Source organism: Oryzias melastigma, unplaced genomic scaffold (assembly GCF_002922805.2).
Source record: "Oryzias melastigma strain HK-1 unplaced genomic scaffold, ASM292280v2 sc00262, whole genome shotgun sequence".
Classification (NCBI taxonomy): domain Eukaryota; kingdom Metazoa; phylum Chordata; class Actinopteri; order Beloniformes; family Adrianichthyidae; genus Oryzias; species Oryzias melastigma.
The window spans coordinates 208,423-222,812 of NW_023416896.1; the positions used below are offsets into that span (position 1 = coordinate 208,423).

The 14,390-nt window shown below is 43.7% G+C and overlaps 1 protein-coding gene across 12 annotated transcripts in view; it reads right to left on the reverse strand.

The window, feature by feature from the left end:
• Positions 1-14,390, reverse strand: part of LOC112142214 (target of Nesh-SH3) — a 25,950-nt gene that overhangs the window by 9,390 nt on the left and 2,170 nt on the right. The window contains exons 2-13 of one of the 12 annotated variants that reach the window (XM_036210855.1): positions 10,280-10,459; positions 7,493-7,561; positions 7,289-7,421; positions 6,253-6,434; positions 6,126-6,175; positions 5,769-5,799; positions 5,221-5,298; positions 4,935-5,018; positions 2,985-3,164; positions 2,791-2,868; positions 2,286-2,441; positions 1,460-1,525 (exon numbers count right to left, since the gene is read on the reverse strand). In XM_036210855.1, the coding sequence (XP_036066748.1) occupies positions 1,460-1,525; positions 2,286-2,441; positions 2,791-2,868; positions 2,985-3,164; positions 4,935-5,018; positions 5,221-5,298; positions 5,769-5,799; positions 6,126-6,175; positions 6,253-6,434; positions 7,289-7,421; positions 7,493-7,561; positions 10,280-10,459 (1,287 nt within the window). Of the gene's footprint in view, positions 1-1,459; positions 1,526-2,285; positions 2,442-2,790; positions 2,869-2,984; positions 3,165-4,934; positions 5,022-5,220; positions 5,299-5,768; positions 5,800-6,125; positions 6,176-6,252; positions 6,435-7,288; positions 7,422-7,492; positions 7,562-7,720; positions 8,081-10,279; positions 10,460-14,390 lie in introns of those variants that run through there. The other 11 variants (XM_024265459.2, XM_036210858.1, XM_024265461.2 and 8 more) reach the window with 11 other exon arrangements.

Consider the following 14,390-nt stretch of genomic DNA (forward strand, 5'->3'; position numbering starts at 1 on the left):
TCTGGGTTCAAAACTCTCACGTTCACTCAATGGTACACAAGTTTTCCTTTTATAGGCTCTACATACAAAACTTGCAGCCATTGACGATGCTTTGAAAGTTAGACAAGTTGAAATTTGCCTAACCAATCAGGGACTTGGATTTAATGGTGATTCACTAAAGTGCCAACACTTTGAAAATTGAAGAAGAAATTTAAACTGTGGATTGTGTCTGGATGTAGAAATAGACCTGTGATAGAAAAAGTCTGGAGCAATGTTCACTAGATTTGCACTGCCTCGACATTTCACATCAAGACTCTTCCAAATGTAGATACATGCACTGCTATCGGGTAGCAACAGTCCAGTGTAAACACTGTGCTGATCGTGAATGTGCATCACATGCCGGGTGTGTACTGACATTCATCAAACTGCAGACCACAGACTCATTTACAAAGGAACATTTTCAAAGAAAAAACTCTCAGAGAACTTTAGTTTAATTCTGGGAATGACCCAACAGGAAAGTCCTCACTGAGACATAAAAACATACGTCTCGAATTCACACACTCACAGAACAGAGAAAGATTCAATGATTTAATGTAAACTAAATTAATATTTTTCAGAAACATTTCATCCCAGTGAAACATTCCAGTTAAAGTGTCACGGAGCGTCTGTTTCATATCGGCGCTTTCAGAACAGACGGCCCCTCCCCTCTGAGTTCTGGCCTTCTCATTATCCTTTTATTCTCTCAGTGGAAAAGAATCAGTTCTCCTGTTTGACCTTGAAATGTTGGAAGTGCTTAAACGTTTCTGGCTCATCCTGAGGCGAGAAATTGATTTTTTTCACAACTGGAGGAGTTTTTTGCTAAGAGGAAACATGTCTTTGTGAGGCAGAACAGAGAGCATGTGTCCTTCAAACACTGTGGAGAAGCAGTAATCCCTGTGGGATCTTGTTTCTCAGAAATAGACTCCACCTTACCAACATCCTGAACCAGACCTGCTGGGTCAGTGAAAGCTGTTTCTGATTACCTTCAAACCCTCTCATGTGGACTCCCTTATCTCCAGGCAGAGGATTGGAGATGGTTTCAGACAGGAAGCGGAGTTATCAAAGGATGGGTGGAGCTCAGAGATGGTGGTTAGAATGAAACCAAACATTACATCAGTGGTGGAAGATGATTTCCATTCCAGACACCCCAAAGATGGAAAAAAATTCAAACCAGACAAAAAGGTTGGTGAGCACGTGGAGCAGGCAGACTGGATTTATGTAATCATCTCAGAACATCTACACACACTGGATTATTTGGAGAACTCTGCCAGAGCCTGCAGAGACTCAGCTGCAAACACAAGGAACAAGAGGACGGACAGACGGATGGCAGACAGATGGAAGGATGAACATGATGGATGAAAAACATCAGGATGAGCTGCAGGTGAGATAGAGAAGTGACTGGGGTTAAAGACGACATGGACGGAACAAAAGCTCCTTTTACCCAGTCGGTGTCTGGACCATATGGCCTGTTTGGGCAGAGAAAAGCCGCGGTGCCGCTGTCCGTTTACTGTAGGGAGAAAACCAGCGTTATGAAGAGATGTGTAGGAACCCAAAAAAGATCAACCAACTCTTTAAAGGTCCTTCATTAGACACTTGTTTTGTTTAATGTCACTAATGCTAACAAGCATCATTGTAACCATAGAAACACCTGTTTGAATTCAGTTGTGGACCAGCAGAGTTTCCAAATGAGGGAGAAAGTCCACAAGACGGCTAAAGCTCGGGAACACGGATTCAAGCAACCACTTCCAATGAAGATTCTAGATAAATCCGTATACTGTCTGTCTGCTTTGGGCTTGCGTGTTCAACACTCACATTCACGCAACAAGTTATTAGGACAATTTGAGCTCTAAGCACAAAACGGGTGACTGCTGACTTCATGTTGAACCAGTTAAACTTCGATCAATCACGGACTCAGGTTTGGTAGTGACAATTCATAGAAGCACCAACTGTTTGAAAAGTGATGATGGAGGAGAAATTAACACTTGTGGTTTGTGTTCAGCTGGAATTCTGTGACACCAAGTTTTCATAGAACAGAATAGAGCTGTGAGATTCACCAGATTTACACCGCTTTGACATTTCACCGAACCTCCAACTGTAGATTCTGACATGCGGTAGTATTGGTTAGCACGAGTCCAGTGTGAATACCACATGCTAAAAGCATGTTTAAAAAAAAAAAGGCCATGTTTAGCGTGTTCTTGAACCCACATCACTCTACTCTGCGTCAGCACCAATTCTCCAACCAGAGGTGGGGGGAGCAGGACAATTACCCCCAAGTGTCCCTGACGATGAGGAGGAGGATGGACTGGATCTAGAGGAAGATTGGGGTGGTCTAAGGCCATTAGAGAAGGAATAAGGGGGGTTTCTGGACGTCGGCCTGGAGGATCTGGTCTCTGTGGAAGGGTCCAGGCCCAGGTTTCTTTGACCTACAGGATGAAAAACATTTGCAGGGTCTGCATTACAGACTGAAGTTGTCTCTTATCTACACTGGAGATCGGCCAGCAGCAGCAGTTAGTGATGGACCTCTGATGAGTTTGAGTGATGGAACAAACGCAGACGGGATGAAAATGAGCTCACAATCTTCAGAGAGCAGTCACTGAAGTTGTTGCAACCTGAGCCGCATGTCATGACTGAAAGATTGTGAGATGCATGCAGACCCTGGATGAGGAGATGACTGAGGAAGCTCCCAGAGCAGCAAACCTATGGCTCAGGCAGTAGCAGACAGACCCAGCTGGATCCGATAGCAAGACTAAGGAAGCGCGAGGTCAGAATTACCCCAGGTGTTAACTTTGGCCCTCTCATTGGCCAGAGCGGACCTCAAGAGGGACGAGTCCACCTGTGACCTGATGAGAACTGTGTGGGAAGAAAAAGTCAAGCAGAAAGAAAACAGTTCAGGAGAAACTCTACATCCTGGTCTTTGGTGGTGGTGGTCTGCAAACAGAAACTACAGAGTCAAAGAAGGAAATTACCCGCAGAGTTAGGAGGCTTCACAGGGACACTAGAGGGTGCCTTGGTGGTCTGGTTAGGAGACGAGCCGTTCTTGGAGGGTGTTTTAGTGTTGGCAGAGTGGGTGGAGTTCGGCAGGAGTTTAGAGAGGGACGGACTGGGATGCTCCCCTCGCCGGGCACTGTCGTTTCTAACCCTGCTTCCTGTGTCGAAAGCAGAGAGGACAGAGACTGCATGAAGCTCTGCTGAGTCTCAGACCCTCTTCACTGTTCCTGGACTCAGGCCCGCTAAAGTCTGCGAGTCCACATAACCATGAGGGCGGGAGAGTCCGATCATGTCTGAGCGGCCCCACATGCAGTCATGCAGTCTGAGGAGAGATGAAGCAGCGATGAGGAGCAGACAAAGAAGCTCTGCTGTCTGAGTCCTGCAGGAAGACTGCGTCCAGGATGGAAGAGGATGTTTGTGAGGAGGCAGACTCAATGACTTCCCCTGTTTGTGAGGAGAACACCACATGTGGACTCTCTTCACACAAACCCCCACTTCAGTCAGGGTTTTCTGTGGGAAAACCGTAGACTCCGAGTGTTTGTTTCTGAACAAATCAAACATCCATAAATCGAAGATCTAAAGCAAAAAACAAGACTTTCAAAATTATTTTACACAGCAATTAAAATAAAAACTCACAAAACCGCAAATCAGATTTTAAAGTTTTGCCTAAAGATCCTTCTGTACATCTGGTTCCCTTAAACGTCTGGGTCCAAACTGGTGTTTGTATTGGTCTTTGGTACAACCCTTAAAGTCTGCATTCACACCAGGCATGTGACGCACATTCCAGAACACAGCTTCTTTTATCATACAGTGTTCACATTAGAGACCAGATCCTCGCTATCAGTAAAGTTGGAAGAGGATTGGTTGACCAAAAAGGTTCAAATATGGTGAATCTCACTCTAAACTTTTTCCTGTCATAGTTCTATCCAAAGAAATGAAAAACTCTGTCGTACAACTCCATCTGTGCACAAACCACAATTACTCATTTCTCCTTCATGATCAATTTTCACTCCGTGTTATAAATGATGTCAACCGCATGTCAAGTCCAATTCCCTGACCGGTTAAACTTTTGACGTACGTTTGATGGTCGTTTTGTACGTCCAGCCAATAACAGGATTAAAGTTCACAGAATAACACGTGAACACAAAAGCTTTGAACACAAAGCCTGAAACGCATATTTGTGCACAGTTACATAAACTTTTCATTGAAAGTGGTCACTTGAATGTGCGTTTTTGTGCCCAGTGTAAACGTGGCATCAGGGTTACCAGATGTTCTTGGAAGTTTTAGACCTTCAGCTCTTATCCGTTTGCTCAGCTGTTTAACAGGACAAGTTAAAAAATATTTAAGAGCTGGAAGAAAAAAAAAAAAAAAAAAAAAAAAAATTTAAGAGCCACTCTGTTATTTGTTATCATTTAAGGTTTGGATGATTCTCCAACAGACATTTTAGTTATTTGAGCAGAAACCCTTAAATGATTTCACTAAAGAGTCTTCAAGCCACAGTTTTGTTTTGATGCGTTTCTTCTGTAGATCTTAGATTTCCGGTTCCTCGTTCAGGATGGACGAAGTTTCCTCTGCTGCTGTCTGCTATCTCAACTCGTTTTTTGTTGGTTGTTTCTTCAGACTGTCATGGTCTTGATGAACTTTGGTCGCGTTCAGCAGGGGTGGAGCTTCAGAGGAAGAAGTGAAAGATGAAGTCAAAGTGGAGGGATGGGCTGATGGGTACTGAGGCGTGGCTGCAGTCCCTTGATCGTGAGCGGGGCCTGTTTGACCTATCTGTGAAGCATGGTTGCATCACCTTCATGCACAGATGCTTTGGCCAGGACATGCCAACATGCAGCCAACCACAGCGCTGCCTACTGTGGCCCCGCCCACGCAGGTGCTTGAATAGAGTAAGCTAATATTTAAAAAGCAAAGTGTTGTTCTATTACCAGGATGCTCAGGGAGGGGGTTTGAACTGAGAAGATCTGGAAGGGGGGACAGTTTCCATTTTGGCAGTGGGGGGTGGGGTGCTGCTGCTGTGGAAACAAGGTGCTGCTTTCAGAAAGAGAACAGAGAAAGGAGATGAAAGCAAGAACAGAAAACACCAGAGCAGGTGGCACCGGTGTTTGAAGTGAGGAATAAGATCTGGTTTCCATCAGGAAGTTCATGTCATGCTGTGGCCTTGAGAGGAACAAACCACTGACAGCAGAGGTACAAAGAACCAAAGGGGATTACCAAAGGAGTGCTGTGATCCAGGAAAGCTGTGGACTCCAACAGCAGAGGGGGAACGAGGCCTCGTACCGTTAAGCAAGGCTGCAAAATAAAAAAAGGTCACCACTATCAGAAATATGTTCTGCGAGGGAATGCAGCAAAAACAGAAAGGAAACTATACGGTTAGTTTGTGCTGAGAGCTGAAAAAACACAAGAGACTGATAATCATTTCTCTTATTTAACCAGGCTAGTTATCAACAACAAAAACAAGACGTTCCTGGAGATTGAGACAAACCAGTAGAGCAGTTTTAGACTATTATTCTAGAAGCTTCAGCAAACACCTGTAAACACCAGCATACACCTACAAACATCTGGATATGTCTGCAAACATATAAACATCTGCCTTTATAAATCTACAAGCTCCTGCAAAAGTATCTCCAAAGAGCGTTGCCTCTGCTAAAGACAGGTGAGTCTACAAATGTCCAACTCCTGCATCCTGATGCTACGACCTGAACATGAGCTTTGATCATTTCTGCTGAACAAGAACATCTCCCTCACAGAAGAATTCTTACCAAGCCGAGGTGGGAAGAAGGGATCAGCTTTCTGAAACAAAACCACCACAAGAGAAGATCACATGAGGATAACTAATGACACTTTGTGTAAATAAAGTTCCACTTTCTCAATAGTTTTTTGTAACGCAGTACGAGGACAATCTAGTCTTAGTTTTCCTTCCATGTAAAATCCTTTAATGATGCTAAAAATTCAAAAAATAAAAGTCTGTCGTTACGATTACAGCTCCAGAAGCATGTTATCCAACAAAGGATGATGAGTAAACAAGTGCGTCAGGTCAAAGGTCCTCTCAGTAAACGTACACATAAGGTCAAAGGTCATCTCAGTAAACAAGCATCAGATCAGAGGTGGTCACTCACCGTCGGCTTTCTGGGAAGCATTCGCATCTTGACAGGCTTGACATTTTTATCTATGAAATCCAAAGCAGGAGGAAGATGAGTTTCTGCAGTGATCATGAAGGATGAAGGATGATGGAGAGCTCCTTACTGCCCATGCTGGTGCTGTGGTACAGAGATTTGCTCCACAAACCGCTGCGCTCGTCCTTGTTGGAACGGACGCCAAACTCGTATGGCGTGTTGGGCTTCAGGTTGTCAATGACCGTGTCGCTGGTGGGACACGTCTGGTAGATCCACTCCCGGTTCCTCTCCCGGAAGCGGATGGTGTAGAACCTGATGGATAACACGGGACACTTGAGACTCCATGAGTAAAGAACTGGAACCTTCTCAGGGTTACAAACTTTTAAGCTGAATTTCAGATTCAAGGACGCAAAACGTCTGATGGTTATTTAATTACAACAATGTAATTAGTCAGTTTGTTCCTTTCATTTGTTCTGTTCAGCAGATGAGATATTCTTACATTCAGGCTTCTGCTCTGTTCTCCACCTGGCTTATTTTTTAATAAATCAAACTTTTTTTGTTTGTTGTTTATTTTCCTCAGTCTGTTGGCATTTTATTTTCATTCTCTGCTGGATCTGTGACTGGAGTCTAACAGTCTGCATGTGCAGGAGGTTCCAGCAGGAACAGCTCGGAAGGTGTCAGCCCAACAAGCAGATGACAAACATGAGCCGGCTCCAGGGTCTACGGGCCGTGCGGTTTCCCTCCAGCTGCCGATGACCTCAGCATGGAAACTGTTTCTCCAAGCCCATGTTCCTTTGGCTCAGGTCTTCCCTTTCTCCGGTTCTTACCCTCAGTGCTGCTTTTCAGAAGAATCCAGCAGACAAACACTGAGCAGAGCGGAGGTTAGCGGTTAATAAGACACGGTGTGGCGGGGTCAGGCTTTCCAATGAGCCTTCCAGCTCTGAGGAGGGAAAAATGTGCAGAGGCGGGTTTGGATCAGGAGTTCTGGGGCCATAAATTGTCGAGGATGATGCGCGGTTTTGTAAATCTCCCTAAATGCTGGTTAAACACAGATTTACGAGCAGCTGGAGATGAATGTATCATACAGGTGATCACACATGTGATCATTTGAACCTGTTTCTGCTACCCCCGCCTGTGAAGGACAGGAACCAGAAAAGTAGAATCACCCGTCCTCCAGGCACTCCTTCAGGATGTTTCCTTCATAGGGGGTCTTCAGGTGGTTTCCCCAGGACAGCAGCACCGCCGTGGGGCTGACGGTGGTGATGACGAGGTGGAGCATCTTCTCCAGGTTCACCTTACCTGCAGAAACACAGGACACTTCCTGTCAGCTGTTTCAGCATCCAAGACCAGACAACAAGCTGTGAACTCACCTGTGCAGGTTTTCTTTACGTCATTGACCTGGACTGGTTGGACTGCTACCAGGTATTTCGGTTCTGCGTCTGAAACAGAAGTCAAAGGGAGGTGAGGATCCATGTTTGATCTGAAGAGTGAGAGAAGATTGTTACGGCTAGAGTTCAAGAACCCAAATGCAGACCAGGGTTGGACGCAGAAGGATAAATCAGATTCTTTTAATGTTCTTTTTTTAACAAATAAATTACCATTGTTGATGGGGAAAGCTGGTTAAAGAAAACCTACAGAATAACATGACAAAGAAAACCTAGAAACTTCACAAAACGCTCCAACACAGAGAGATGAACCAAGAGAACTTAAATAGGCAAACAACTAAATGAACTGATAGGGTGCAGCTGTGAACTCCTCCAGCAGGAAGCACAGGAAGAGGGCGGGGCAGCAAGGAGGAGCCACAGAAGACTGCACAAAACAGGAAGGAGAAAAAGGAACTAAACACACAGAACATGTCAAAGATCATTCAAGTTCTTCTGTCTTCGTCATTAAAGGAACAAGCTGAAGGTTCTACTCAGAACCAACATGGTCCAAAATCCTGTCTGCTCCTCTGATGATGAGCAACAGCTCCTCAGAACTCCTGCAATCTTTAATCCAGAGGGGCAAACTCCAAAACACACCTGAGGTCATGGGTCGAACAGGATAAACATTTACTGAAGACACTAAAACAGAATTTTTAAAACTTTAAAACTGTAACTTTTTAACATAAATATAAATAATTAAAAGGCAGTAATATTATTCTAGAATAAATCAACTTAAACCTTAAATAACGTTCAATATTTTACTCTCCATAAAAATTTTGTTAAAATTATGCAAGTTAGAAATGAGCACAAGATAACATTGAGACATTAATAACAATAAAATAAAATGATCTGGAAGGCCGGATCTGGCCCCCGAGCCTTGACTTTGACACATGCTTTAATCACTTGCAGTGATGATGATGAAGACTCTTGCCAAACCCCCCCCCCCCGAGTGTGTCCCACTCAGCTCCTCTGTTTCTACAGCTTCTCATGTTCTGTTTCTCTCAAAAGTATTTCTGCTGGAAGAAAGAACATCCGCTTTGATACCTGAGGAGGAAACCTTTAGAGCAGGGGTCTCAAACCCAATTGAGCCGGGGGTCGCTGGAGGCAGAGTCTGGGTGAGGCCGGGGCGCATCAGGATTTTCACAACAAAATCGCTGAGAAAACATTCCAATGTTCTCAAATATCTTTGTTTTTAACACAAAATAATTAAAAAATAAATAAATATATTAAATAATTAATTAAAAAGCAGGCAAATCAGTATGGAAGTTTTTTAGTTCCATCAGACTCTGAATTTTTTTATGTTGAATTTCTGACCCATCAAAATTTGAAGTCTCGAAATTAAAAACTCTGATTTTTTTTAAGATGCAAAATATTTTTGGGAGCATAAAATTTTGCTGTTTACAAAGCAAGGGTTGAAAAAAAATTCACAATAAAAAATCAGAGGTTAAAAAATTCAGAAAAAAATCTGAGGTTAAGAAAATTCAGAATACAAATTCAGGGGTTAAAAAAATTCAGAAAAAAAATCAGAATAAGAATTCAGAATAAAAATTCACAATAAAAATTTAGAATAAAAATTCAGAGGTTAAAAAATTTCAGGAAAAAAAATCAGGGGTTAAAAAAAAAGTCTGATGGAACTAAAAAACTTCCATAAATCCGTAATAAATTAAAATAATAATAATGACCATACAACAGATACATATTACTGAAGAAACCACATATTGACTGACTAGAGAAAACTAAGTATGTTTATTCAGTTTGTCTGTATTAACAGATCCTCCTTTGGAGTTAGAGAAGCCCCGGTACCCAGAAAATCCTTGAAGGATTTCATTTTTAGTAGATTTTTGTAGAACTCCTCAATATAAATAAATCTGATCTATGTGTCTTCCATTCATTGGAGGTGTGGGGAGCTCGTGCGCGCGCGCCGGCTGCATCAGTGCGCATTCGGTTGGGGGGCTTTCCATGGGGGTTCTATTCAAACGCGTGTAGAAGAATATCGGACTTCTACTCACGTTTACGTGGACTGGAATGCGCGCCGACACAGCCGGTGTGTGAACCTTAAAATTCACAGACACGCGCGGGCAGGTGCGAGCCAAGCTCAGGGTCACATGATTGACAGGCGGGTGCAGCGGATCGCGGCTCGGAGCTTGTGGAGCTCTGATTTAATAGGAACAACCAGCACATCAAAAAACGTATTCCTCGACATCATATGTGCATTCATTCTAAGAGAGACAACCACAGACGGAGCTGGTAGCTCAGAAACACCTTTTTTTGACAAACCGCGAGCAGCAAATTCACTGCGCGGGGTACGCGAATTTGTCAGGCGGATCGCTTTCGGTTTTTCATGGCTCCTCCTCCGCCCAGCTAATTGGAGGAATGAATGAATGAGTGAGGAGGTACTGGACAGACCGCCGATGTCCCGCCTCCAGAGTCATATACCTCACTGTGATTGGTTCGTTCAGCTCTGCACACAGCGACTGTCATTCATATCAGCTTGCGGGCCGCACTAACAGTAATCTTTCATATGAAGACGCTGTCCGCAAATTATCACCCCGGGGGCCGCAGATGGCCCACGGGCCGCGAGTTTGAGACCCCTGGTTTAGGGGAAGGATGTTGGTTCTTCAAACATTGAAGATGACGCGCAGGAGCAGCTCGGGTCACGTTCATCACGGTTCGATCCAAGTCCACAGGGACCCTGAAGAAGGAGTCAGAGTGCGATGAAGGTGCGGCTCTCACCCATCTCAGTCTCGTAAGCTTGTCCGCCCTCGGGCAGCTGGATGAACTGCCTGGAAAACATCCTGCTTCCATATCCCAAGATGTAACCTTCCAGCTTCAGCGGCGCACTCGAACGCACAAACTTCATGACGATGGTGTCACCAGTGGCGTTGATCCGAACCTTCATGTTCTGATGGCGAGCTGAAGACAAAAATATCTTCCATCATTCAACCATTTCTAGACAATTTAGCTTAGAACAAGAATTACTTGTTAAAATACTTAAACTAAAAAGATTAAAAATAAATAAGAGGAAAATAATGTAGAAACATTTGAAATGAATGAAAAATAAAAAAAAATATAAAATCAAAATAATAAAATAATACAAATCTTAATAAATGTAAAAAATATTCACCAAAGTTTTATGAAAAAAATCTGGTCTTCATCCCTCTGGACCTCAAGCTGTACCTCTGAATATCATGTTTAACCAGCTGGAGGAGATACAACCAGCACAATGGTACCACTGCAGCTGCTCTGATGTCTGTCACGCGTGAGGTCACGCCCCCTCAGAGGGATCAAGGCTTTCATGTTTGATAGACTAAAGCAGCAACAGAGAAAGAGAGAGAACCTAAGCTGCAAGACCTGATCCAGAACTGCTCCATCAGGGAGAACTGAGGGCCTCAAACTCAGAACTTGGTGTTTTGAGTTTCTGTTTTTTGTCTCAGTGAGGAACCAATTAAGCTGCTAGTTTGGAGAACTCGCCAGCAGCACTTTCATGTCTTTCCAGCTGCTCAGGAGCTGTGAAGTGTTGGGAAAAAGGCCTCAACAGAAGCACCTCATTACTGGAACCAGAACCGTATATTTCCATGTGGACATGGAAACAATGGAGAGCCCAGCGGCAGCTTCTGCAGGCCTTCTTCTTCTCTCATCTAACGCTGTCATCCTCCACTCTAACACCAGCCACCTTCATGTCTTCATTCACTGCATCCATAAACCTCCTCTTTGGTCTTCCTCTAGACCTCTTTCCTGGCAGCTCTAGACTCAGCATCCTTCTACTTATATATTCACTGTCTCTCCTCTGAACATGTCCAAACCATCTCAGTCTGGCCTCTCTGACTTTATCTCCAAAACCTCTAACATGTGCTGTCCCTCTGATGTATTCATTCCTGATCCTATCCATCCTGGTCACTCCCAAAGAGAACCTCAGCATCTTCATCTCTGCTACCTGTCTTTTCCTCACTGTCTTTAGGCTGAACAACGGTTTCTTCAGTCCAACGGATGTAAAAACCTCAATTAAACTCAGCTACCTGACCTGATCATTGATTTAACTAAAGCTGAACTCCATCCTTCTGCTGATCGGCAGATGATTCAGCAGAAGCCAAAAACTTCCCACAAAAGTTAATTCACATAAAAAACGCTGCTTTTTACGCAAATTTTAAAAGTAGTAGTGTAATTTACGCCTCATTTTGTTGTCCCAAAATGCCTGTAAAACGCTAGGTCTTATGACATCTAAAACCGCACGTCCCAAACGCTGTTTGTTGTGTCGCATGCGTCAGCACAAGATGGTGTAAAAAGACATGCTCCTTTGAAACTTGCAAAAAAAAAAACAGTGGTTTTGATGGCCAAAATGCAGTTCTTTACGCCACTTTTCCTGGGGATTCATGATACTTAAACAGCCTTTTCCTCTTCCTGAAGACTGTTCTAAAATCCATGATCAAGACAGGTGACGAGAGCTGGAGCATAACCTCAGGAGCTCCAGACACAAACTGTGTCAGAATCAATGATCATATACTCTTCAAATTAAAGGAAAATAAAAAAAAATTGGGGGGGGGAAGCTGTCACGGACTACAATGGTTGAGTTGTTACCATGGCAACAACAAACAAGTATGTAACCAATGAGAGCAGAGATCTGCGCACATATGCTGCCGCCCACAGGTGACCTTTTCTCCATTCCTTTTGTTTATATTTTATGATTCCTCTTTAAGGAGCCCTGTGTCTAAAGTAACAAACACCTGTTTGAGCTGGAATTTATTTAAGACAGGACACACCTGGACGAGATATACGGTATTCTGCATCTAAAATTGCTGATCATCACTTGCTCTGTGGAGACATTGACTGTTGGTGTTAGACTGGGGCGGAGCTGTCAGAGCAGACTCTCCCTGAAAGGGGCGGTCTCACTCTGTGACATCAGATCGTGAGGACCCACTCGTTTTGGTGGGTATGGGAGGGGCTGTTGTTGCGAGCGCAGGTTTTTAGAGGATTATTTAAAATGAGTGAAGAGATCAAAATACCACTTTGAGGTTCTTTATAGAGAGGAATGAACATTATAATGCACCTAAAATATCAAAAAGTTTTTTTATGGTGTGGCCCCTTTAAAGGTGCTATTAAAAAATAAATTGTTTGATTGATTGTGTGTAAGTTGTATAGACTATCCAAGTGTGTTTAATCTACGGAAATCAATGTCTTTTAAATGATTTTACAAAGGAACACTTTTGCTATCTCAAATGTTTGTCTGAAAATTTTGGGTAAGAATGACTCCAATGTTACCAATAATTAATACTGTAGCGCGTAGATCTAGATGGAGCAGAACTCAACTATGCTACAGACTAGTGAGGTGCTAGCGTCTACTGTCCAGACCTTCAGATCAGGCAGAAGGACGAGCTGACCCGTGTCTCATAAACCCCGGGACCCCGGGCAGATGGAAATTCACACACAATAAAATGTCAGAGTGCAAGTCATCTTAGCACTAATAGTATGTGTGACAGAATCAAAGGCTTTATTTGTATCGGTTTATATGATTAAGTGTGTGAGCTGCAGTTATATTGTGTACATGTTGACTAGTTTGAATGTGGATACTATCTTAACCAACAGGTGTGTGTGTAACTACAGTGTTTGTGTGTGTGTGTGTGTGTAGACAGGCCCCGCTCATTTTAGTTTACTATTTAGACCTGGATGTTTTACAATGTTGCTTCTCTCTGTTGCCATCTCCCAACCTCTTTCTTCCTCTTTTCTGTCTGGTCCAAAAAAAAAAAAATGTGTCCCATGTCCTCAGAATAACCACTTCAATACGAAATGTGTCCCATGTCCTCAGAATAACCACTTCAATAGGCCAGCTTAACTTTCAACACCACACATCACTTAAGAACAATGCAAAGGTGAAAGGGGGAAATGACCACTTTCACTTATGGTTCAACACCAACGGAACAAAACCTAACTCCCACAATGCACTCCTGCTGCGGGCAGGATCACTACAATACGTATATTTACATACATGTAACCTTGTTAGCAGAATGAGTCTAGACTGTTAAAGGAATCAGTCTTATATGTTGGCCATGTGTAGAGATTCGCTCAATTATTTGTGTAACAATTACTTTTTTTAATGAGGTTAATTAGGTATGTTTTATTTTATTTTTTTTTTATAATTTTTATTTTTTTTTAACTTGTCCTGTCCAACAGCTGAGCCAACAGATGCGGGCTGAGAGCTTCTTGCGTTGGGCAGATTTTACTGTCACAACAGGGATTTATTGAGTATAAGGGGGGGGGGGAAGATGGCAACAGAGGGAAGCAACATCATAAAACAACCAGGACTAAATGATAAACTAGAATGGGCGGGGCCTGTCTACACACACACTCTATAGTTACACACACACTTGTTGGCCAAAATAGTCTCCGCATTTAAACTAAACATACTCACATATACTATACATATACTACACATGTACTCATTTCAACTGTAACAGCAGCTCACACACTCCATCATACAAACCCATTCAGATAATGACTTTTATTCTGTCGCAGAAACAGTTAGTGATAAGGTGAGCTGATACCTGTGTTTAGGTGAGTGTTTATGTTTCACTGAGGTGGATGGTGATGGAATGTACTCAGGGGGAGAGCGCCCGGCCATCCCCATGCCCAGAACCCCCGCCGGGGCAGCAGCTGCAGCCAAGAGCCCCCCCAACACCTGCCATGGAGCCGCGGAGAAAAACCGCCCGCCGGGCAATCCCGCCGAGCACCCAGACCGGGGCACGCGGAACCGCCGCAGAGGCCCCCCACACCCAAGAGCAGGAAAGCACAGTAACGCGGGGAGTGCAGGCCCCAGCCCAGCCAGAGGAGCAGCCCCCCACCCCGCCAGGAG